General features: G+C 39.0%; 1 protein-coding gene across 3 annotated transcripts in view; it reads right to left on the bottom strand.

The window, feature by feature from the left end:
* PTPRG (protein tyrosine phosphatase receptor type G) overlaps window positions 1-25,982 on the bottom strand; it is a 698,789-nt gene that overhangs the window by 5,575 nt on the left and 667,232 nt on the right. For all 3 annotated transcript variants that reach the window (XM_059390081.1, XM_059390080.1, XM_059390082.1), the window contains 8 exons: window positions 24,173-24,345; window positions 22,505-22,640; window positions 21,619-21,765; window positions 19,659-19,752; window positions 18,678-18,754; window positions 18,075-18,203; window positions 14,712-14,858; window positions 13,876-14,018 (listed from right to left, as the gene is read on the bottom strand). In XM_059390081.1, the coding sequence (XP_059246064.1) occupies window positions 13,876-14,018; window positions 14,712-14,858; window positions 18,075-18,203; window positions 18,678-18,754; window positions 19,659-19,752; window positions 21,619-21,765; window positions 22,505-22,640; window positions 24,173-24,345 (1,046 nt within the window). The remainder of the gene's footprint in view (window positions 1-13,875; window positions 14,019-14,711; window positions 14,859-18,074; window positions 18,204-18,677; window positions 18,755-19,658; window positions 19,753-21,618; window positions 21,766-22,504; window positions 22,641-24,172; window positions 24,346-25,982) is intronic.

Below are 25,982 nucleotides of genomic sequence, written 5' to 3'. Positions count from 1 at the left end.
ACAGACTGGGGATGGCTATCGAAGACATGATGTTGGGAGTGAGGAGGGGGGCATAATAGGAAAAAGAATATGAGGAACCCAGCTACAGGCTTTGGACGAGTAGAGGTGGTGAAAGGATCTGGAAAAATAAAATTTTTTTTAACCATCCCAAATGGTTAAATTGAACTTCCAGAATGTGACTTGAAATGGAACTATATGGCTCAAAGTGCAGTCCAAAATTTTTCAAAATGAATTTCATATTAGGTAATTATTTTTGGCACTGAAGTGGAATTTGTCATTAGAGTACTCTCGAAAAAAGTCTCAGAAAAACATGGCACACACTCTTTCTTACACACACACACATGCACGCACACTTAGAAGGATGGCCTTCCCATCGGGCTGGACTGGCAGCCCCATTTTTTCCAGGAACCTGTGGTGGCTTCTCAGTGATAAGAAAGCAGAGGATTAAATGAATTGTTCCAGGTGGTGATGCTGGTCGAAATGAAACTAGAGTTTTATACCCCGTGTTCACTATTTGGTTAAAAACTATTAGGTGTGCAGTTTTGAGCTTATTATTGTCAGATACAATTAGGCCATTACAGATGTTGCACATCTTTAATACAAAAAGACCAGAGTCCCCAGCGTAAGAGGTAACCTATCTTGAGGTAAAACATGTTACACATTTAGGTCCAGCCGCCCAGGGTTTGGTGTATCAGTACATTTCAGCCCAGCTCGTGACTTCATGTGCTGTGTGCGAACTGGACATCCTCTTTTCCCTGCAGATGGCCATACCCGTTGTCCGTATCTCGTGCGCACCAGCAGAAGTACCGCGAGTAGAACTAGGTCACAGGCACGCCCATCTTTAGTTTTAAAGATGCTGTGGTATTTCTCTCATAGTGGTTGTTACCTATTCATACCTTTCCCAGGAGAATACGTGCTTCATCATTTTAATTTTTTTTTTTTAAGATTTATTTATTTGAGAGAGAGGCAGAAGGGTAGAGGGAGAAGCAGATGCTTCACTAGGCCGGGAGCCTGACGCAGGGCTCAGTTCTGGGACCTTGAGATCATGATCTGAACTGAAGGCAGACGCTCAATGGACTGAGCCACCCAGGTGCCCCTCTCTTCATCATTTTAAAGTTGACATGCTTCTGCTAATTTGATGGGTGAAAAATTCTATCTGTAGAATACAAAAATTAATTTGTATTTTCTCTATTATCAGGGAGGTGGAGAATCTTCTGGGTTTATGGTCCATCTATAGTTCCTCCTCTGAAACTGTTTAATAATATACTTTGGCCATTTTTCTTAGCTTTGTCTCTTTTATTTGTTGGATAGGTTGGAAATATTTTTTCCAGTCTCTGATTTCTCTTAACATTGTTTGTAGGCGTTTTTGTTAAACTGAAGTATAGTTTACCCATAATCAAAATGATCAGTCTTTTATTTTTGGCTTAACTGGAATCTTGAGAATGCTTTTTCTAACCCAGCATTTTGATAACATTCTCTGACATTTTTCTATTTTTATTTTTTACATTTGATTGTTTAATTCATCTGAATCTCATTTAGATGGAAGGTAAAGGTCTGATTTTAGTTATTTTTCCCATGGATAACTACTTTTTTTAATTGGATAGTCTCATCTTTTCTCATTGACTTGAGTTTCCTTTATATCATATACTAAATCCTTATATATACAGGCCTATTTCTGAACTCTCTGGCTCTTTAATATGTTTTTTGTATTTCCTTGGATATGTTTTAATTCCCATAAGGTTTTGATAAGTCTCGGAATCTGAAAAAGCAAGTATCTACACTAGACCTGGTCACCTCTACGTTCATTTTCATTTTTCTTTTGTGCTTCAAACATACTTCCATTTTCGTTTTTATTCTCATTTCCAAACACCTCTATCCCTCTATCCCTCCCCATCCTGTTTCATGTAAAACTGGATTGTCAAGAAATACAAGTTTTATTGGTATTTTGGTTAGCTTGTGCCGAACACCCGAACACACACACATACACGTTTGAGGTAATTAACATCTTTTTTGAGTTTTTCTGTTCATGAACATGAGGTCTTTTCTCCCTTTGTTCATGTCTTTTGTAGTTTTCAATTATATTTTATAGTTTTCTTTATTGTCTTTGGCACTTTCATTTTAGGGTAATTTCTCAATGTTAGTGTTTGTTACTGCTAAGAATGGCCTCTCTTGATTACATTTTTCTTGGAAAATACAGGACAGTTACTGATTTTCACATGGTGAACTTGTATCCAGCCATGCAGTTCCTAGTAATTTGTGGATTCTCTGGGAAGCCAGCAACATCTTTATCTACCAATAATATCAGGTTTGTTTCTTTTCAACTTTTCTATTTCTTTCATCTTTTGCTTTTATTGTACTGGCTAGAATCCTATAGTTCTGCATTCTAACCAGTATTTGCAAGGTGGTATCATATTGTTTTCTTTAATGGTAAAGCTTCTAAGCTTTTAGTATTAAATAATGATGTTTGCTTAGGCTTCTAATAAATAATAGTTATCAAGTTAAAGAAAATGCTTTTGACTTTCAGTTTGCTAAGAGTGTTTTCTTTTGGGGAGGGAGATTATGAATGAATGATTTTATTCTGTACTTTCCAACATCTATTGACTTTTTGAAAGAAATTCCTTTGATTATGTCCTGCATTCACTTGAGAGAACAGTGGTAACATTTAACCACCTCTATAAGCCCTAGGGTAAATCTTACTTTTTCATCATACAAAATTCTTTTAACTCAACACACTGAATTTTATTTGACAGTATTTTACTTAGATTTTTACAGCCATAATCAAATAAGTAAGACTGGCCTATACTTTTCCATTCTGGTGCTAGCCCCCCCTCCCTTTTTTTTTAAAAAAAAATCATGGTTATATTAAATTTCCTCTTGTTACTGTTCAAGGGTAGCTTGGTGAGCACTTGGTGGATCTTAGCAGTTTGGGAACTCACCTGTTATTCAGCTCTTCAACATTTATTAGTATAAAGAATTTCAAGTGTTTATTTCCTTTAAAATATTTCTATTTTTAACCTTTTATTATTAGAAAACATCAAACACATGCACAAGCTCAGTCACCTTCACATAGCAATAACTCAGTTCCAGTGGTCACGGGCTCATGGCCAAACTTGTTTCACATCTATTTCCTTTCCCATATACTTTGAAGCATATCCCAAACATTTTATTCATTAGTTATTTTCATGTAAGAATTAGGATTTGGGGGCGCCTGGGTGGCTCAGTGGATTAAGCCTCTATCTGCCTTAGGCTCAGGTCATGATCTCAGGGTCCTGGGAGCCCCGCCTGGGGCTCTCTGCTTAGCAGGGAGCCTGCTTCCCGCCCCCCTCTCTCTGCCTGCCTCTCTGCCTACTTGTGATCTCTCTCTGTCAAATAAATAAATAAAATCTTAAAAAAAGAAAAGAATTAGGATTTTTAAAAAATATATATTTTTAAAGATTTTATTTATTTACTTGATAGGCGGAGATCACAAGTAGGCAGAGAGGCAGAGAGAGAGGAGGAAGCAGGCTTCCTGCTGAGCAGAGAGCCCGATGCGGGGCTTGATCCCAGGACCCTGGGATCATGACCCAAGCCAAAGGCAGAGGCTTAACCACTGAGCCACCCACGCGCCCCAATAATTAGGATTTTTAACAATATGTAAACATGGTCAAGCCTAAGCAAATTAACAGTTATGAAATATTTTTAAAAATTTCTTATATATTAATATTTAATCAATGGTATATTTTCCCTTCCCAGTGTAATTTTATAACTTCCTTAATTGTTTTCTTCATTGTTCTCCAAAATATTAAGTTTTATGAGACTTTACTCATCCTTTATTCATGTCTTAGAAAATCTCAGCCTTTATTTCTTCTTCTTTAGTCTCTTTTCTCAACATGGATCACCTCTCAGACATAGATTAGAACTTACCTAGCTTCTGTAATGGAGTTTGATTTCACTTCTGTCTACTCTACTGCTAGACCATCTCTTGTTTTTCCCATTTCTTAGACTCTCATTTGTTCTTGCTTAATAACGTGTTTTTTTTTTAATAATGTGTTTCTGATTAATGCCATAGTCTTCTGTTAGATCCATGTTGGTTATCCTCATAATTTAAATCATCTGTACTTTTTTTTCTCAGTAGGATAAAATCTAACTTTTGCTTACTCTGTTCTCGTGAAACTGTTAAGACTCAGGACCCTTCCCCCCATTTAATCTTTTTCTTAGAGCTATTCATAGCCATTCAGATAGGAAAGTCAGGTATTACATATTTCATTATTTTATTATGCAGTGGGAGTACTCTGGCCTTTCCTTAGATTGCCTTTGATAGATTTTGCCACTTTTAAAAAAAGTACCTAAATTAAAAGTACATACATAGTAAGATTTCAAGACTAGAAACTAACTAATATTAGTCAAATATACAGATAATTTAAGTATCTTCTGCATACCAAGCATTATAATGAAAAAGCCTGAAAAACTGAAGGCCATTCTCAGAAGTTTAGAGAAATTAAGAAGGATTAAAGGATGTTTGTCGAGTTTTATGGGTCTGCACTTCTAACTATAAGGACTTGGTGAAAAAGTAATACAAGTAGTTTATAACCTACATAAAGCAAGTATAAATACATTGGCTTTGGTAGTTTGTTTGCCTTTCTCAAAGGGCCCAATGAGAGCAAAGTTTATTTATATTTCGCAGTTAAGAAAAGAGCCAAATGTATTTTCATCTTTTCTTGCCTATGCCTCAAGGAAATAAAAATACTGGAAGTTCCTGATGTAAGTAATGTTTTTAAATGTTCTCTGTTAATTTTAAAATACACTGGGGTTCCTTGTATCATCAGTGTATACACCTCTGTGCATTTAATGATACTTTTTACTGTTCCATATAATTATTTAATTATCCTACCTTTGCTTTTAAAACGTTTTAAAAATCATAAACAAGAATGAAATTTAGGGCGCCTGGGTGGCTCAGTGGGTTAAGCCTCTGCCTTCGGCTCAGGTCATGATCTCAGGGTCCTGGGATCGAGCTCCACGTCAGGCTCTCTGCTCAGTGGGGAGCCTGCTTCCCCCTCCCCCTCTGCCTGCCTCTCTGCCTGCTTGTGATCTCTCTCTGTCAAATAAATAAAATCTTAAAAAAAAAAAAAGAACGACATTTAGAGTTATAACCCTTTTACTAGGAGAAAGTGAAGCTTCCCTTAGAAATCATTATGGCAGGAAGGAACACAGAATTAAAGCCGGAGTATCCATTAGTCTGGGGGAATAAAGGCAACACAAAAGCCCTCCACAAGACTTTAAGAAATTAAAACCTTGGATGTGAATGAGAAAATAAAGTAGGAAAAAAAGGTAGTCTGAAGCAATGAGGTGAGTGCAGGAGTACTTCCTGTGACAACCAGTGGGAGGCAGTGTGAAGCAGAATTCAATGACAGCTCTGGACCGGACTGCACCCAGGGCCATATTCCTGGCTTCAGTCTGTGTGCTTGTGGAGAGTTCTGCACTTGGATGCATCTCCTCATCTCCTCTTAGTTTAATGCTGTGCTGTTGCCATCTGTAAGTTATTTTTTTACTGAGGTATAGTTGACAATTTATTAGTTTCACGTGGATAACCTAGTGATTTGACAAGCATACATATTTTGAAATATTCACCAAGATAAGCGTAGTGACCAAAGTTATTACAGTATTAACTATTTTCCCTATGCTGTACTTTTCATCCCTATGATTTACCTACAACTGGAAGTTCGTACCTACTAATTCCTTTCACCAGTTTTGCCCATCTCCTACTGCCCTCTGACAAACACAAGTTTGCTCTGTATTTGAGTCTGTTTCTGTTTTTGTTTTTTAGATTCCATACAGATGTGAAATTATGTGGTATTTGTCTTCTAGGACTTATTTCACTTACCCTAATACCCTCTAATTCCACCCATGTTGTTGTAAATGGTAAGTTCCTCCTTTTTTATGGCTAAGTAATATTCCACTGTATGTACACACCACATCTTTATCCACTCATCTGTTTATGGAAACTTAAGGTTTCTTCCATATTGTGGCTATTGTAAATAATGCTGCAATGAACCTAGGGATGCGTGCATCTTTTTCAGTCTGTACTTTTGTGCTCTTTTGGTAAATGCCCAGAAGTGGAATTACTAGATCACATGGTATTTCTATTTTTACTTTTCTGAGGAACTGCTCTACACTTTGATACAGTAGCTTCACCGATTTATATTCCCGCACACAGTGCTCAAGGGTTCCCTTTTCTTTACATCCTCACCAATGCTAGTTACTTCCCCTTTTTATAGTAGCCATTCCGACTGGTGCAGGGTGACATATCACTATGGTTTTGACTTGCTTCTCCCTGATGATTAGTGGTATTGAGCACCTTTTCATGTGTCTGTTGGTCATCTTTGGATATTTTCTTTGGACAAAGGTTGATTCAGGTCTTCTGCCCATTTTTAATCAGGTTATTATCAGTTTTTAAGTTTTATGAGTTCTTCATATATTTTGGGTATTAGCTTCATATCAGATATATTATTTGCCAATGTCTTCTCCTGTTCGGGAAGCTGTCCTGTGCTCTGTTGGCTTCCTTCACTATGCAAAAGGTCTGTCGTTTAATAAAGTCTCAACTGTTTATTTGTGCTTTTGTTTCCTTTACTGAGGACACAGATCCAGAAAAATAACGCTAAGGGCGGATGTGCAAGAGATCACTGCCAGCGTTTTCTTTTAGGGCTTTTATGGTTTCACGTCTCACATCGAGGTCTTTAATCCATTTTGAGTTTATTTTTGTGTATGGTGTAAGAAAGTCGTCCAGTTTTTTTTTTTTTTTTTTTGCATTTAACTAGTTTTCTCAGCATCACTTATGAAAAGATGGTCTTTTCTCTTTTGTATATTATTGTCTTCTTTGTTGTAGATACTTGATCATATAAATGTGGGTTTATTTCTGGGCTTTTAATTCTGTTCCACTGATCCAGATGTCTGTCTCCGTATCAGTGCCATAGTGGTTTGATTACCTCAGCTTTGTAGTATAGTTTGAAATTAGGGACTGGGACACCTCCAGCTTTGTTCTTTTTCAAAATTGCTTTGGCTGTTAGTGGTTTTTGTAGTTCCATGCAAATTTTAGGATTATTTGTTCTAGTTTTGGGGCAAGAATTGCATTGAATCTATAGGTTATTTTGGATAGTATGGACATTTTAATAACTGTTAAAATAAGAATGGTATGTCTTTCCACTTGTATTATTTTCAGTCTTTTTCATCAGCATCCTAAAGTTTTCAGAGTATAGCTCTTTCTTCTTCTTGGGTAGGTTTATGTCTAGTTACTCTGTTCTTTTTGATGTGATTATAAATGGATTGTGTTGTTTTCTGCCACTTCCTTATTATTGTATAGAAACACAACAGATTTCTGTATATTGATTTTGTATCCAGCAACTTTACTAAATTCATTCATTCTATAGTACCATTTGCAAATAGTGAGTCTTACCTCTTCTTTACCAATTTTTTTTTAAAGATTGTATTTATTTATTTGACACAGAGAGAGATCACAAGTAGGCAGAGAGGCAGGCACAGAAAGAGGGGGAAGCAGGCTCCCTGCCGAGCAGAGAGCCTAATGTGGGGCTTGATCCAAGGACCCCAAGATCATGACCCAAGCCAAAGGCAGAGGCTTAACCCACTGAGCCACCCAGGCGCCCTCCTTACCAATTTTTATGCCTTTTTTTTGCATTTTCTTGTCTGATTATTGTGGTTAAGACTTCTAGTACTTTGTTGAATAAAAATGGGGACAGTGGACATCCTTTTCTTATTCCTGATCTTATTACCTATGTTGAGAATATTAGCTGTCATATATAGCCTTTGTTGTGTTTAGATATGTTCCCTGTTAACCCCCTCTGTTGAGAGATTTTATCAAGAGTAGACTTTGAATTTTGTCAAATGCTTTTTCTGAATCTATTGCCATAATCATAATTTTTATCATTCATTTGGTTAAGGTAGTATATCATGTGATTAGTTTGTAGATATCAAACCATCCTTGCCATCCTCAAATAAATCCCATCTGATCTTGGAAATCAGAACTGAATTTAGTTTGCTAATATTCTGTAAAAGATTTTTCCATCCATGTTTGCCAGAGATATTGCCTATAATTTTCTCTTTTTTGGTAGTATCTTTGGTTTTGGTAGCAGGGTAATGGTGGCTTCTTAGAATAAATTCCTTCCTCTTCTGGCTTTTTTTTTTTTTTTTAATAGTTTTGAGAAGGATATGTATTAACTCTATTTTAAATGTTTGGTAGAGGGATACCTAGGTGGCTCAGTCAGTTAAGCATCCGACTCTTGATTTTGGATCAGGTCATGATTTCAGGGTCGTGGGATCAAGTCCATTGTTGGGCTTCAAGCTCAGTGTGGAATCTGCTTGTCTCTCTCCCTCTGTTCCTCCCCCAACTCGCTCTTTCTCTCTCTCAAAGAAATAAATAAAATCTTAAAAAATATCTTTGGTAGAGTTCCTCTGTGCAGCCATCTGGTCCTGGACTTTTGTTTGTTAGGAAGTTTACATTACAGATTCAATTTTGTCACTAGTAATTGGTTTGCTCAGATTCTCTACATCTAATTCAGCCTTGGAAGTTTTTTCTAAGAATTTTTCTATGTCTTCTAGGTTTGTCTCATTTGCTAGCTTCTAATTTTTAGTAGTAGTCTACTATAATCTTTTCTATTTCTTTGGTGTTGGTTGTTACTTCTTTCATTTCTAATGTTATTAGAGTCTGCTTTCTTCCTTGAAGAGTCTGGTTAAAAATTTATCAGTCTTGCTTATCTTTTCAAAGAACCAGGTCTTTGTTTAACTGATCTTTTCTATAGTTTCTTAAGTCTCCATTTATTTCTACTCTCATCTTTATTTCCTTCCTTCTAATAATTTTTGGCTTTGTTCTTTTTCTAGTTCCTTCAGGTTACTAAGGTTAGATTGTTTATTTTTTGTGTTCCTTGAGGTAGGCCTGTATTGCTATAAATTTTCTTCTTAAAACTGCTTTTGCTGCATCTCAAAATATTTTGAACCTGAAAGATTTTGTGCTCCCATTTTAATTTTTCTCCAGGTATTTTTTGACTTCCTTTTTGATTTCTTAACTCATCCTCCATATGTTTGTTTTTATTTCCAGTTTTTTTCTTATAATTTAGTTTCATACTGCTGTGGTCAGAAAAAATGTTTGATGTGATTTCATTCTTTTTAGATTTTTGGAGACTTGTTTTATGCCTAGTATGTGATCTATCCTGGAGAAATATGTATTCTGCTGTTCCAGATGGAATGTTCCGTATGTATCTGTTAAATCTACCTGGTCTAATGTATTGTTCAAAGCCAATGTTTCTTTACTAATTTTCTGTCTGGATGACCTATTTTATTACTGTCAGTTTCCCCCTTTATGTCTGTTAATATTGTTAGATATTTAGGTGCTCCTACATTGGGTGCATAGATACTTAAAAGTGTATATCCTCTTATTGGATTGATCCTTTTTATCTTTTAAAATTTTATTTGAGAGAGAGAGAGAGAGAGAATACAAGCAGAGGGAACAGCAGGCAGAGGGAGAAGGAGACTCCTCGCTGAGCAGGGAGCCCAACACAGGGCTCCATCTAGGGCTTCATCCTCTGTTGATGCTTTTAAGACTTTTTATATTTGTAACTATTATGTGTCTTGCTGTGGACCGCCCTTGGCTCGTCTTGTTTGGGATGTTTGTTTCCTTCCTCAGGTTAGGGAAGTTTTCTGTCCCTTCCTCTCTCTCTTCTCCATCTGGGACCCCTGCAATGGAATGTTAGTATACATTCCCTTTAGTATATTTTTCATTTTCAGTTATTGGTTCTTTTTTATATTTTCTATTTCTTTGTTGAGGTTCTGAGTTCATCCATTCTTCTCTCCAGTCTGGTGAGTATCTTTATGACTATTACTTTGAACTCTTCATCTGGAAAATCTTAATTTTTGAACAAGAGTTCCTGCATTTCCATTTTACACGGGACTCCAGAAATGATATTAGCTGGTCCTTGCTGACACTTACTATTTGTGTACAGAGGCCCTATTAGCTTCACACTGGCTTATTGTCTCCTGTGAGAAGAGAGGATCTAAATAGAAAAGGAAAACAGTTATTATTTGTGGGTATCTTTGCAGCAGTTGACAGAGAAAGCAGTCCAGATAGTTCTACATCTCCTACTGCTTCTCTCAGGATCAAATGAAAATAAAAGGTTATTGGTGATCCTCAAAGAGCTTTTGTTTATTTGGGCTTTATCTACCAATATTTACTCTATCAAAAATTGGAACTGAGAAAACGTTATACACAAAACCACGTAAGCACACATTATGGTAGCCATCAGAGTAAGAAGGAACAAGGCAAATGGTATCTTTGCATTATTATGAAAATAGTTTTGAACTTTTGAATCTCCTGGAATGGCCTCCTTCCCAACCTGTAGTCCTCAGGACATACTTTGAGAATTGTTAATGGAATTAGTCTTCTAGGAGCTCTAAAAGGGTGATAGATATAACATTAAATATTTGCACAAGAAACTGATCTGTGTGAGTCAATGTCTAATCTGTAGTCTCATGAGACTATAAAAACTGTGCTCATGTTCCAAACTTCTTCTGTAGGAATGTAGGCTCTACTTAAAAAAATCTGACAGTAATGCTGATAGAGGAGTCTCTGAACAGAACGGTCTTGACTACAGGATGCTGTGAATAAAGCAGTTTGCCTTTAAGCTGTGCTTGTCTTCAAATAGAATCAGTTTACTTTGGGGTGTGGAATTTTATCCTTAGATCATTTATCTAGAAGTTTCATCCATCTGGCACACAGCTGAGAACCCTGAGAGTTGGTATTAAGAGATGTCTGTGAAGACCTAATAAATATCAAGTCTGTCCGCTCAGAAGTTCAACTCTTTGACTTAAGTGCAAGTGGCCAGGCCTTCTCACCTCTCCTTTTGATAGAGTTCAAACATTTGTAAGGAGGGAAAATAATGATAAACAAAATGCAAGGCACAAGGCTCTCTGGGGAAAGTTCCTATTAAGGATACGGTCCATATCCTTATTTGGAAGGTCAGTTTGAAGCCCAGTACCCACTATGTGCTAGGCATTGGGCTTCACGCAGTGGAGACTGGGACAAATGAGTTACCTCTGCTGGTTTCCGTGGGGTGGGGGTGACAGTCCTGTGAACAAGTAGTTGCAGTAGGAAGCGGTACCCAAGAACAGAACTGGCAAGAACGGGGTGTCGTTAGTGCTGTTAAATGATTACCTCTTCAAAGAGAGTGACTTTGACATCCTCCATCCGCTGACTGAAAGGGCCCTCAAAGGAAATAGTACTTGCAGGGGCAAGGGGGCCTGTGGGAATTCAGTGGAGGACTGTTTCACCCAGACCGTAAAGGAATGTGGCAAGTGTACTGCAAGAATGGGGGACATCAAGAAGACTCATGGCCAGAAAGATATGGGGGGCGGGGGGCACACCAGAAGGACTCTGGTAGGTTTCTGGTTTGCCCAACTCCATGGCTGGGGAAGCGGAGTTTGGTTTTAGATAGGCGACATTTGAGAGGGTTGGAGGCCACCAGGAAAAGGGGTATTTAGAGGCAGAAAAAGTAGATAGGATGGAAACGGAAAGCTAACTGGTGTTCAGAACAGTGCACTATCAGTAGCAGCTGTTTAAAAATTTCAAATTTGCTTGGGTAACGTGGAAAAGTCACTTCTGTGGAATTGTTTATCTCCCAAAGAGTGGATATAATAGAAAGAACATGTTTCTTCAGGTGGCTTTTAATGCAGCTCACTTACATGCTTTGTGCTGATCTAGTTCAGAACTCATTTGCTCTTTTCTTATGTAGGCCTAAGAATAAGCTGCATTTGATTAATTTCAGGGGTGACATTTTTAGCACGTGGCATACAATAAAAATCACTGAATAAGACAATATACCCCCCAAATTGAATATAGACAAATAAATAGCTTTTTAAATTGTTTAACCAATTGCTAGTTTTTTCCTTCCCTCATCCCTTACTGTGAAATAGAAGTTTAGCTGCTTTACTGAATTGAGCACAAAATAACAGCAAAATCAGTCACAGAATTGGGCAGCAGCATTAGAATTCAGTCTGAATGGGAAGAAGTTGGCAAAACCCAGAGGTATTTGAAAAGCTAATACAAATTAGTGGGGGAAAAAAAGCTACAGAAGCAGGCCTAATTTTACATACCCCAATTTTCATAGACCAGTAACAGCTGCCCAGTTATTTTGATGCTGGCTTCACTATTTTTTTTTTTTTAAGATTTTATTTATTTATTTGACAGAGATCACAAGCAGGCAGAGAGAGAGTGAAGGAAGCAGGCTTCTGGCTGAGCAGAGTCCGATGCGGGGCTCGATCCCAGCACCCTGGGATCATGACCTGAGCCGAAGGCAGAGGCTTTAGCCCACTGAGCCACCCAGGCACCCCTGGCTTCACTACTTAAACATTGCTGGCTGTTGTCATGTTTGTAGGCATCTCAGTATATTTAAAGCTCGACTACATTTCCCTCTTTCCCCGACCCCCTCATCTTAATCTAATTAACAGGCCAACATTTTGAAATAGTCATTATTTCCTTTAAAAAAAAAAAAAAAAAGACCTTAAAAGTCTTTGGAAGCAGCCAATACTATGGCCATCTTCAAATACGAGGGAACCATGATTTGAGGTACAGGTGTTAACCTACGCTGAAAGTCTGTTCACTTCATGTTACAACATTTGTTTAGAAAAAAATGAAAACTTTAGTCTTACTTTCAAATTGAAAGGTTAGCAGAGTAGCTGCTAATTTAATGGATACACTGAGAATTTGCTGAGAATTTCCAAAGGAGCTACCTTGGAAGTAAAACAGAAATGAGGATATAGGGGCGCCGGGCTGGCTCAATTGGTTGAGTGGCCGACTCTTGGTTTTGGCTGAGATCATGGTCTCATGGTCTCAGAATCGAGCCCTACTTGGATTCCATGTTCAGCAGGAGTCTGCTTCTCTCCCTCTGCTCTGCCCTGCTCATCCTCCCCTAAAATAAATCATTTTTTTTTCTTTTCAAGAAACGAGGATCTATAATTGGTGCCATATTAGCAAAAATGTTGTGAGCTTCTAAACAATCTGGGATGACACAACTGATGTACAGGTCCATCCCAGCCACGAAGTTTGACTCCAAATATTCACATATCACAAGTTTCATCTATGATCCTTTCTCTCTGAATAAAGAGGAAAATGTTGGAGTTTGGATACCACATGGGTGCCTAGAAGCTCTGACACCAGGAGCAAATTATTTGTTCTCTTTGAGAGTCATATTCTTGAAAATTCAAAACACATTGTAAGCTCTAAACTTATGATTTTTTTAAAAAGATTCTGTTTATTTATTTGATAGATCACAAGTAGGCAGAGAGGCAAGCAGAGAGAGAGGGGGAAACAGGCTTCCCACTGAGCAGAGATCCTGATGGGGGGCTTGATCCCAGGACCCTGAGATCACGACCTGAGCTGAAGGCAGAGGCTTAACCCACTGAGCCACCCAGGCGCCCCTAAATTTATGATTAATAGTAACATTCTCACTCCTAATCAACTAAATCGTATTTAAAAAGCTTTCTTCTCTAATAAGTGCTGAAATTCACTGTAAGGGTATAAAAATAAACGTAACTAATTAAGTTATTAAATAACTATTTACATTATCTATTTAATTAGGTGTTTGAAACATAAAACCTCAGGAAGCTTGCAAGTCTATTTTTATAGGCTGGTATAGTGCTTTGACCTTCTAGAACATACAGACCAGGAATATCTGAAGCCTGGGAAGGGCCTGACACCTTAAAATGCAAACAGATCTACAACAGGCACCTGCACACACTGGTAACACAGAAAGAAGGGTCAGGATCTTCCCTTTCCACTCCTAAAGCAAGTCAACAAGAAAAATGTTTGAATTTTGAAGTTAAGAAATAGATACATACTCATCATGAACAATGGTAGGGCCATCCCTTGTTAAGGCCTCTTCCTTGATGACATTGATAAGTTCGAAAGTACTGCTGATGGGGGCATCTGGGTTAGGCCATTTGGGACACTGGAAGTGCCGAACCTCTAGGACGTAGTCATCCTGTAACCAATACAACAAGTCATATAGCCCATCCTTTATTTCCTGACACCTGTTAACGTGCGGACTAGAACTTGTTCCTGAGAAAGTATGTATTAGAGATAACTGACGAGTGCCAAATAGTAGGGAGGTCTGACTGCCTGCCCTTAAAAAAGGACCAGGTCATGATAGCAGAATCTTATTTTTGTTGAGAGGATAATAAAATTTTAAGTGACCATAAATTATAAGAGATTTTACATAACCTATTGATCTATACATTTATAGGAAGACATCATCATTTAAGTTATTAATATCAGAGAGCGCCTGTCTTTTCCACCCCATAATAAGTTATTACATATCAAAATGTCATTTACTACTTAAAAAAAAAAGTCTTACTATTATCACTTGTAACACATTGCAAGGTTTACATTTCTGGTGGCAAAGAGAATGTTGAGCTCTAGTATACTGTTTTCATAATTAGGTCAACAGACCTATTTGTATGCATGCTCAATCAGAGGAACAGTTACATTTCATCTACCCAGCTGCAAAAAAGCAAATATTTGAAGGAAGGAAAAAAGTGAAGTGTACATATTTAAAATTAAGTCATACTCAAATGCCTGGGCCTGTCTCGAGGGTGGCAAGTGACTTTATTACTACTTAGAAAGATGATGCTGGGCCCAGATATGGCTGTTACTGAGAAATGGGGGTTTAAGTTACCTGTGTAGCTTCAAGGATAAAGTCATGGATGATAATTTGTTCTTCATTAGAGAGGCACAGTCTGTCTTTGCTGATAAGGGTGACGGTAAAGGCCTCACAGTTCATGGATTCTTCTCGACTTGGCCAGTATACAAATTCATCTTCTGCCTATGAACCCCCCCCAAAGAAAAAATTCCTCTGCAGTGCTGTCAAACATTTGTTTTTTAATTATTCTTGCAAATTGATACATAATGTTTGCCATCTCCCGTACCTCCCGAGTCACCATTTAATCATGCCCGCTTCACCAAGTCCAGTGGTGATTGTAAAATATCCTCAGTAATAACCATTTCCTAGCAGTTCCCACCGAGGTCACTGTAACAACCAAAAATGCTCCCTGTAGAGGTGATATATTAAAATTAATTGACCTAGATCCTGTTTTTATTATTTTTTTCCACTATGATACATTATAGAACTAACTCACCTGGAGTTAGTATATTATTTCACAGTTGCTTAAGTAACTAAGACATCCTAGTTTTTACTTCCTATGGATTATGAAAACAGTTCTACAGGTGATGAGCATTTTGCCCAGGAATTTCATCAATATTATATTAGTTAATTTTTGCAACATATTAGAGAAGTAAAGGATTTTTATTATCTGTCTTTACAGAGGAGGACATCAAGACTCAGGAAAGCCCATACGTTGTCTGAAATCACACTACTGCTACATGGTAAGCAACAGAACCTGTCTGCGGAGAGGTTATGCATCAATAAGCTTATGTTGGCATGGAGTACAAAGTGCTCTTTCAGAGACAAGTTAATCTATCCATGTTAGGCTTCAACTGGAGATTAACATAGAAAAAGTCTTTCAGCCTTGAATCAGGCAAGCTTTAAATGTTCATCTATTTTAGGATTAAAAAGAAATATTCAGGCGTGGTATTTGAATTCCATCCCTGAAAACTGTGGAGGCCTAAGAAAAAGTTACGGGGTGCACAGGTTGGAGATTTTGTGAGAAATACAGTGATAAGGATAAGACCCCTGCCTCCCACTGCCATGTCTCTTTTCTCTCACCAGTTCAAATGGCAAACTCTACTTTGCCTGGCATATCTGTCTTTCGATGGGCATTTTCCTGAAAATGCTTAGATACTACTAGTAAAGTCAGAAATAATTCTGAATAATGTTCAAAACAAAGAAGGTTTTGTTTAATCTTACACTGTTGCATCAGAAATGAGCCAACAGTCCAATAAGACTTATCACCCTTTCAAGTTTCAATATAGCTTATTGCCAAGTACATTTTTATTTTTAAAGCTCAGCATAAGGGGAAACAGATTAGCAATTGGGTTTAGTCTATACAAAAGAAGTCTGTAACTGTCAGGGGGTTTAATACATTTTGTCCAAGGAAATGGAAGTAAGACCCTTTTAACAGATATTAAAGATGTAAGGTAATAATGGACAGGGCCTATACATTTAATCGATATGCACAGACTAAGCACAGAATTTAGGATTGGAAGTGATCCTGAATAAATTAATCTGGGCCTCAATTTCCATATCTGAAAAGTGGGAATAACAACATTATGTACCTCCAAGAAGTTAACACGGATCATAAATTATCAAACTGGCCTAGTGACTGCCAAAGGGATTTTATTAATGGTAGAAGAAAGGCAAAAAACAAAAACAAACCCCCCAAACCCTTCTGAATACACATAGTGAGCAAGGGAATAACTGATTATCTTCAAAGACTATGAAAAATACATGCTGCTTCTTAATTCAGCAGCAACTCCGGGCTCATGGTTATTTTGCTTACAAATATATTTGTAGATCAAAGATCCCTGTATTTTTAACAGTGCTTTCTGAGCTAGGAACTAGGGACTTCAGGTACTCACAGTATCATGGTCATGTCAAGTTATAGCAGTGATAAATAATGAAGCCAACAAAGAGAATCTACATATTTAGGAAAAATGTGCACTAATAAATCTGACTTTCATCCCCGGAGCTGAGAATGCAGACATGCAGGATTCTAGCCAGGCCTCCCTCAGCCTGAGACACTGCGATGACCTGTTCTGGGGCAGGTCAAGGTCCTCACTGTCTGCAGAGCAGGTGGGGACTCAGGTGGTCGAGCCTCCCCGCAACAAATGAGCCTGTGTGATCGATGCTTTTGGTGACCGTCCTCTGGTAAGTGACAATAACAAAATACTGACTCATCCAACAAATGAACGTTTTAACAACCCTAAGTGCCTCCAATTTCCACATGCCAAACAGAATAGACCCCTATTGCCAGCTAATTTGAAAATTTACACTCCAGTTTTTAGCTTAAGATTCTCAATTTTGCTGCCATTCTATCATACAGAAGCAGTCTTGGTATTCTGAAGCTGGAGCAAAATGCGACAAAGTGAAGAAGTTCCTACTGCCTGGGCACACAGTCAAATGCATGTCAGCAAGACTAGGGGTTCAATCACAGGCTGTTCTTTCTTGATTAAAAAATTCACTAATCTGATCCTCATGGAAGCAGCTCCTCATGGTTTTTTTTGTTTTTGTTTTTGTTTTGTGGGCTTACATGTCCTCATAATAACTTCTGAACACCCAACTAATTCTGAGAGTTAAGCTCATCTTGATAAATTTTGTTTGCCCTTCTTTTATATAATCCTGAAGCACAGCCGAGAAGGACTCAAGGGAGGAGAGAAAGGGGCTATGGCTCAGTCAAGGTCTTAAAAGCACCTTTAAATTGGAACAAAATAGCCTTTGTGTATCTCCTTCCCTGTAATGCATCTGCTCTGCCTGTTGAATGGGGGGAGAAAGGATAATTAATACTACTGATAGAAGTTTACTGGGGGAGGGCTGGGAAACCTTCCTCTAATGCGGGGTGGGACGAACAGAGCAAAAGGATTAAAAGACGGGGGACTCGGGTTCAAATCCTTCCTCCAGACATTTGTGTATATGCCCTTAGGCAAGTTACTTCCCTCCATTCTCCAAGCTGTTAAATGAAATAATAGTACCTATGTCCTAAAGAGGTAGAGGATTGAGATTCAGCAAGCTAATACACGTAAACAGTCACACACTCAAATGTTAGCTGTTATTTTGTTTTTCACAAGTGACATACAGCAACTGAGAAGTCAGGTTAAGGTCATATGTTAAATGGGGTTACTCAAAGGCCCTTTTCCAAAACCTCCTACTGCCCTGCCAAGTACAGCATGAGAGAATCAAGTTATGGAGTGCATAGGGACAGTAACTGTGACAATACAAAAGGAATCTGATCAGACTTAAAGACGAGAGAAGTCTAGATGCTCTCCCTAGTACACGCGCACAGTGAGCCCTGTGGTAAGGTATCAAAATGATTTATGCTTATGGCCTCACAGGCTCATTAATATATAGCAGATGTGCTTTGCTTACCAAGCTCTGGTTGTCTGGCAGCATGACAATGATCTGTGCATTATGATCCCAAATCATTCGCCAGAAATCTTTCGTAGTATGTGGCAGAGGATGCTGGGTTATAATAAATTCATTGCTCCTATAATAGCCCTTCAGTTAGGGAGACGGAAAATCAGCAGTTACAAACATTTTATTCTGATGTTGTGCTAGTAAAATACAGCATTGTTCTGACCTCACTTGAACAATTGAAAAAGGCAGTCCATAGATGTGACTAATTTTTAGATGTATATGCTAACACGTGTAGATCATTTTCTCTCCACGTACAATTCCCTTCTAGTGCCCCTGCTGTTTTTACTTAACAGCAATTTCAGCATTTATTCAAACACGAGATGGGTGAAATTAACAAGAACATTAATTCCTTAACAAACACTTTTCTTAAAGTATTTCTGTATCCCCGCTGATTAGCAGTCTTTTGTTAGAGGTCGCAAGATACAGAAATCTCTCTAGTTTTTATTACACATCGAGAAATTATTTGAGAAATGAAATCAGCCACATAGGTGGTATCTGCTCTTTCCCACCTTTTAGTTTAATTGAATTTATTTATAATTAACTGTTGACTCTCACCATGATATAAGAAGCATTAATGTAATCTGTTCCTTTCATTCCAGGCAACGGTGCAAGACCCACTCGGGCACGCTCAGCTATTGTATGGAAAACAAAACAAAACAAAACACCACATTTGCCTTGTTACACACACAGAACCAATAATGCTTTCTGAGATTCACTTGGTGAGTAATCTATTTCCCTGGCTCTCCTTTCATTTTAAAACTCACCTATATTTTTAACTAAGCGAAAGTGTCAGCTAAGGCAGAATGGAAATGGAATTCTACAGTACATTCCCAGAAGGGAAGAGGCTTTAGAGGAATAGAATCTTCCTGTGAGAGAGGTTTTCACAGCACATCATGAAGAGAACACTCTGTGCAGACATGACAGAGGATGTCAGATAATTTTTTGGCCCTGGTTTGATATTCCTACAGTTACACCAACACATTGTACTTTTTGCTCTTTTGCAATTCCCTTACCCATATTTTTCTCCCCAAAATGCACTGAGAAAACCAGGGCCTTTGTCGGTAGAGAGAATCTGCCTAGTGATCACCCATGCTTGTGTCTACAGCACACACAGTATCCTCTGCTGGGTCCTGAGTTATTCATACAAAGGTCCGCATCTACCCACCGTGCCTCGATCTCAGTAGCCAGAATCACGTATTGATGCATCCCAATTGTACAGATTAATCAGAGGTTCTTAAGATTTCTAGGAGCATCAATGCTACCGTGATCATGGCTTTGCCCATTTTTTTTTTTAAGTTAAATTGGAGAAGTACCGTAATTCTTGAGTTGTGAGGTCAACGGAAGCTAGACATCATGTCACACTGAAGGAGCAGTTTGCTGGCCCGAACAGCCACCCCTCCCAGTTTGATCACACTGCCTCAATTTTCCTGGCATAACAATTCCCCTAGGTAGTCACGGCCTCTTTACATAATACATAAAATTCAAAGAAAAAATACTAACACACTCAACCAAGTCAAGCTGATTTTAAGATCTTACATGGCACGACTGAAGAGTTTCGGTTCTTTTCTTTGTTACACTCTTTCTGAGCACTAAAGCATTCCACATACTTGGCATTACATTGTGTAACCAGCTGAAAGAAAGGCAACATTTTAGTTTTCATTCATTAACCAACCTTATTGTGATAATCATTTTATAATACATGCAAGCCTCAGGTCATTACTTTCTACACCTTGTACAATGCCATGTATCAGTCACATCTCAGTAAAGCTGGGAAACAACAAAACACAGTTACAGTTGATAGCATTTGCTCGATGATCTGGCGGACAAAGGCCAGTCAGCAATTAGATTACTGAGGAGCCAAAACATTTTTCTATCCCAAAGACCATTTTTCTATCACTAGTGGTTACTTCTGTCCCATTACCGTGGCTATGTTTGTCTTTTTCTACTGTCAGGCCACAGGCTTCTAATAACAGGTTCAAGCTGGGCAGTAGATATTATTGCATTGATCTGGACTTTTCTGTTGAAAATGTCATGCTTTTTGGCATTTGTCTTCTGTCATTTCTCCTAGGCACATGAGATTCAGGTGGGTCTATGCTAGGAAAGACTGCTTTGTGGTCACAGGAGCGAATCATGTTTCTTGAACGTAACTAACTAGGTTCTCGGTACATTTCTGTCAAACTAAACTAACATTGTTCTAAGGCCACTATACATAGACCAGTAGTTTGGTTATTCTTCTTGTTCTTCTATAACTTGGTTGAACACTATGTCAATCCTCTGTTTTGTTTTTTTTAGCGGGGAGGGAGTCCATCGTAACATGAGGGAACAACCTCCTCCAAACATTTTTGTACTACTGTCCGGGGTCTGGGGGTAGTTTTCAAGTTTCTCTCTTGTTTTTCCCCTTCTACTTAAGTTCTAAAGTGGTTAGTTCCTACCGAAGAACCAAGTACTTGGTCTTCAATGGAATGAAGAGATTTCTTTTAAAAAATTCATCAAAATATGTGGAAATAAATATTGCAGAAATAGAACTTAAGAAATATTGGTCCTTAATTTTTTTTTAGGAATTAATTTTAAACATTTAAAATGGGATATAATGTCATTAATTACCTCAAATGGTTTTTCGAATAGTTAGGATGTTACAAAAGGAGAGCTAGAAATTTAAGATGCTATGGAATGAAAAATAGATTAAGTTCGCTCATTAATTTCCGTGGCAGTATCACTGATTCAAATGATGGTTTCAGAATCTATGGAAAGTTTTACATGAAAAGTACGACTGCAGAGATTCACTCCATTTTTTCCACCTTGATACAGAATGAGAAATTACATCTGGAATAATGCCAAAAAAATTTAAAAGACTATGAGAGACTAATAAATAAGAAAGTACTTAGTAATTTGAGGGACAGTGTTGGAAGGTTAGAATAAAGGACTGAGCTCCTAATTAATGTCCTTATAGTATTGTTTTTTTGTGTGTTTGTTTTAACTTTTCCCTCGGTTACTTCCATATAAACCTCAACTGCCTTTAAACTTCTCCATGCCCTTATCCAAGTGAAAGAAGAATCCTTTGGGGAAAGTTAACCTCTCTTGGGTATTCCTTGGTAACTTCTTTTCAGTTTCTAAACTATCTGATAGTCTTTCAAATAGATTATTTGTTGACATACTGTCCTAAAAATAAAACCTTCTTAAGGGTAAGATAAATTAGTTCAGAAAAAATACAGCGACTCGTTTTCGGACTAGAGTGACCGACTCCAACTATGAGGTCACTGTGGCAGGGGGCTGCTGCTGTTTATGTTCAGATGAAACGCCAAGTGGCTCAGAAGGGAATACCGCACTGCATCATCTGCTTGGATCCCAACCGTTCACCCGCAGGTGGAAACATTATTCTCTTCCTGCTACATTTGAAGAATACCAACGGTAATGCCTTTCAGTCTACACATTCATGCCAAAAAGCTATGACCCTCCCCAAACTCAAGCCATTTCTTTACTTCTTTCAGAACGCTACCTTGAATTGTTTCTCCAGCCGTGTCTTTCCTCCTACTCCCGGTATGAGGATGCTGTTAACATAGCTGTGCAGCTGATTCAAAGATACTTCGGTCTCCTTTCCTAGAATGGCTTCCAACAAGGCATCATGGATGAAAATGTACTGCTCCTAAAAGGGACAGAATGAGGAGTGTTGGTCAGGGGTAGCCACCTCTATCCAAGTCATGAAACCGACCTCACATCAACTCTGCTCCCAGGGACTGCCCCGTGAACTCCTTCAGGCATTTACAGCTAGGCGCCTTGCTCCAATACTTCCCCGGTTTATCCCTCATAACTTATTTTTGGGTCAAGACTCTGTTTTTCCATACCATGCCCAATGCAGCAGCAAGCCATGGAGAAATGAGTGTCACGAAGGCCTTTAGAACCATTCTACTTTTCAGGCCGGACAACATGTTTAATTCCCCATCACATCGAACACAGTACTAGATACAGCTGTGTCTGCCTTTCTCTTTTTTTTAAGATTTTATTTATTGGCCAGAGAGAGATCACAAGCAGACAGAGAGGCAGGCAGAGAGAGAGGGGGAGGGAGAAGCAGGCTCCCTGTTGAGCAGAGAGCCCGATGCGGGGCCCGATCCCAGGACCCCAAGATCATGACCTGAGCTGAAGGCAGAGGCTTAACCCACTGAGCCACCCAGTGTTGGTGTAGTGACTGAGAAATCACACAGAAGATCCTCACAGAAAGGGATAAACAGGGAGTCAAAGAATAGTATCATGGTCTGCATAGCTTCCGCTACAAACCTGTGCATTCTTTCAGACCCTACCAGAATGAATCTTCTCCTCAGAACCATGCCACTTTGCTTTAAAGCACATGCTAGAATCTCTCGAGAGCCCCTGCAGCCGCTCCTCACCTCAGTCTGGACGAGGTAGTTACGCTGTGTCCTGATATGCTTCAGGAATCCCAGGACGTTAACTGTGCTTTTGTCTTTGATCTGCTGCAGCATGCTGTCTATTACGATATAGGTGCCTGTCCTGCCCACACCAGCGCTGGAAGAAGAAAGGAAGACACTCAGCGGCTACCTTTTGCTCTACCGTGTCATGCATTAACTGCAGACTGAAAAAATTACTGTCTAAGCATCAAATGAGCTTAGAAATAACCTTGTTTAGATAACCTAGTAGAGAGTTGACAGATTATTCACAGTGGACAGCATCCAACAACTTCATGAGGACATTTCCCACGAGTCTTGATGCGGGGCAGAGACAGTCTTTTATAAAGACCACAGAAGCTGCAGTGAAATGATGCACGTTTATTTGCTTTCTCAGCCTTGCTCGCTGCTCAAACCAAGGATGTAAATCGGTGATGCAAGGGATGGAAAGCAGCCCTTCCTGGCAGAGCTATCCCCCCACCAGAACCCTGTCTGCTGAGGACCCAGGTAAGGAGTTTGTGTTCCTGACGCCCAAGCTTGTGCCTGGTTCTGGAGCACCCATTATCCTCTCAATAAGTGCCCTTTCTGCACACCTTCCTAGTCTGTTCAGTACTAGAAAGTTCCCATCTAAAGGGTGCCGCCTTCCTTTAGTCAGCCCGGTATGGAATCAGAACGGCATGCCTGCAAACTCTGGCTTCTTTTATCCATAGTTCCTCATTGTTAAAGAAACACCACCACTCAGGAAGATGGGAGTTCCACCGTACTGATTAACGGGCTGCTTTTGTCAGAGTCCCCCAGCAGGCTCCCCGCCTCCCACGACCACCCCATTGATACCCCAGCTCTTCGACACTTCCATGTCTCTTTTAGCGACTCCTCAATGGGTCAGCAAAAAAAAAAAATGTACTTTTCATGAGGCTTTAAAGAGGAGATGAGTTCCAACATATGCCAAGGACTTGCTTTGTGATCGCATGTTACGAACAGCAGCCCAGAAGAAATGCTCAGAAAACGCCATGCCTCTCTGCAACATAGCTCACAGAAGAGGCAGCATCTATTTGAATACCAAAGTTAAAAAAAAAAAGAATTCCAAGAATGCAATCACAAATGAAAGATAATAAAAGTATTTCTAAACTACCTACTAAAGTTGTTTAAGGTAGTTAAGGGAAAAAAGGCCTTCTCGGTGCTTTCAAAAAGGTCTTTTTTAGAGCATGTATCAACTAAAAAATTAAAAATCTTTTCACTCCTACAATACCTTTTATTATTTAGAGGAAACCTACAGAGAAGCTGCTTACAAAATCTCAAACTCCCTAGTGTAGGAAGCCCTGAACTTGTGTTTAAGGTCAGATTTCTATGTAATAGGAGCAGCTGCAAGGTTCCCTATAAACAATGGGGATTTTATTAATAATGGAGGTTATAAAAACTGGAAATGCATTCTCTAAGAGCAGATTTTGTTTTGGCCCCAGAAGTAGCAGGTGACTTCCGGATATTTTGAGAATACAGGGATTTTACAGACCCTAACAGGCTGTGCCGGTCCCAGTTTACAGAGGAAGACTCCCGTTTCTAAAAACACAGGGCCCCAATGGCCCCCATCTTCCCACCCTGCGCACTTCAGATGTTGAAACCCAGGCGCAAGAAGGAGAAAGGTGTTGGCCCCACCTGCAGTGCACCAACACAGGGCCCATTTCTGGTGTCCGGGCGGCCGAGGATCTCCTCACAAAGGTCAGGACGGGGAGTGCATACTCAGGAACTCCCATGTCAGGCCACTGAGTGTAGTGATACTGAATCACGACCCGTTCATTCTGACGACCCTTAGGATTTCCCTTCTGACCCTAGGAGAAAGGTGAAAAGAGAGGTCTGTAAGCAGACAGGTGGCATTCTGGATTAAAAAAATAATAATGATGAAAGGATGTAGGAAACAGGACATTGCATTTCATGTGCCCTAAGTACTGTTCCTAGCTAGGTACTTTCTCCTCGGCAGCTGTCTTGGGCCAGGAACGGAGATGCTACCTAGCTGGGTGTGAAGTAGCACACATCTCCTGGGAGAGAAAATGGGGGAAGACTACACCAGGAAGGAACACTGAATACCAGTTTTCTGGATGTGGAACCATCTGCAGCATCTGTAATTTGCTTACACAGCCTCCATGTTAACTTCCTGCCATGACTCCCGTCCTTTCTCTGCGGTCTGGCTTGGACCATCAGGGTTCTGAGTGCTGGCTGCTGCTGTATGTCCTCCGGAAAGTGATTCTCAGTCTCCAGCGTCAATAATAAATTTACCTTTCGCTTTCATAAATGAATTTTTCAGAGCCGTTTTCCTTTAAGTGGCTGACCTTTTTACATTTTAACTACTTTGGATGAAAAATTTCCCCAAACAGGTAACTTGCTGCTGTAGGTTTTTCTTACAGCCAATAACTGAATAAATGCCTGAAAATTTCCAATTTTTTTTTGAGGACTCAAGGTCATTAATCGGCGAGAGCATGTAAGGTCTTTGGCCCTGGGCTACAGAAGCCCGATGGCTTTGATTTCTGAAATCTTGTTAACCCTCATTTTCCTATCTTTCTCTTTCTCCTTTTTCCTCTTGCACAAAACACCCAAGGTTCCTATTTGACTTCTGTCCTCTGACCTGAGTGGTTTTAAAATAAGGGGGCAATGTTTAAATACCTGAAGGGTTTCCATGAGTAATGGGCTTTGGAAATATAAGCTGGTTACTGGTTGGTTAGTTGAAGCCAGCTAACAGCTCTATTAGAACACAGATAAATATAGTGCTACTTGACTTTTATATACTTCTGCCATTCTAGGAAAAAAAAAAAAAAAAACTAAACATAGAAAAAAGGCTGTTAACCTTGGATCACAGATGGATTTTGGAGCCAATGAAATTATATATAAAAATTTGAATAAATGTGAATTCTTCTGGGGCAGGGGGCTGTAGTTTGAGCACATTCTCAAAGATAGCCAAGACTTAAAAAAAAAAATCACACCCATTGCTACAAATACGTGCCATTCCTAAGTCTTTCTACAGCAATTACTTTACATTTTCTTAATAAACATCCATCTAGAGTTCCTAGTAATGGGGTCATTGTCCATGAACCTTGATGGAACAGCAGACTTTGAACAAAAGAAATTGAGATAACTTGAAAGCAGCATTTTCCACACAGTGTGGAACTTGGATGTTAACAGTTATATTGGGAAGGGTTATGCTGAGTTGCCTTGGGAAATACTAGGCAAAAAAAAGTTAAAGAGGTTTCTTAACTAGTGCTCTGGCCACTTGTGTGCATTGTATGTATTTCTAAAGAGGAATGCATAGTATGTAGCATTCATTTTCCATATTTATTAAATAGCACCGTCTCCTTTTTGCAAACATCTTGCAGGGTAAGCATTCCTTGGAACACAGTTTGGGAAAATAATGCTTGAAAACTCTCAGAAGGTTGCTACTGAAAAGCTAAATCCACAAACAGATGCTGCTCTAGTT

The sequence above is a fragment of the Mustela nigripes genome, chromosome 2 (genome assembly GCF_022355385.1).
Source record: "Mustela nigripes isolate SB6536 chromosome 2, MUSNIG.SB6536, whole genome shotgun sequence".
NCBI classification, from domain to species: domain Eukaryota; kingdom Metazoa; phylum Chordata; class Mammalia; order Carnivora; family Mustelidae; genus Mustela; species Mustela nigripes.
This window is presented reverse-complemented; position numbering and strand designations above follow the sequence as displayed.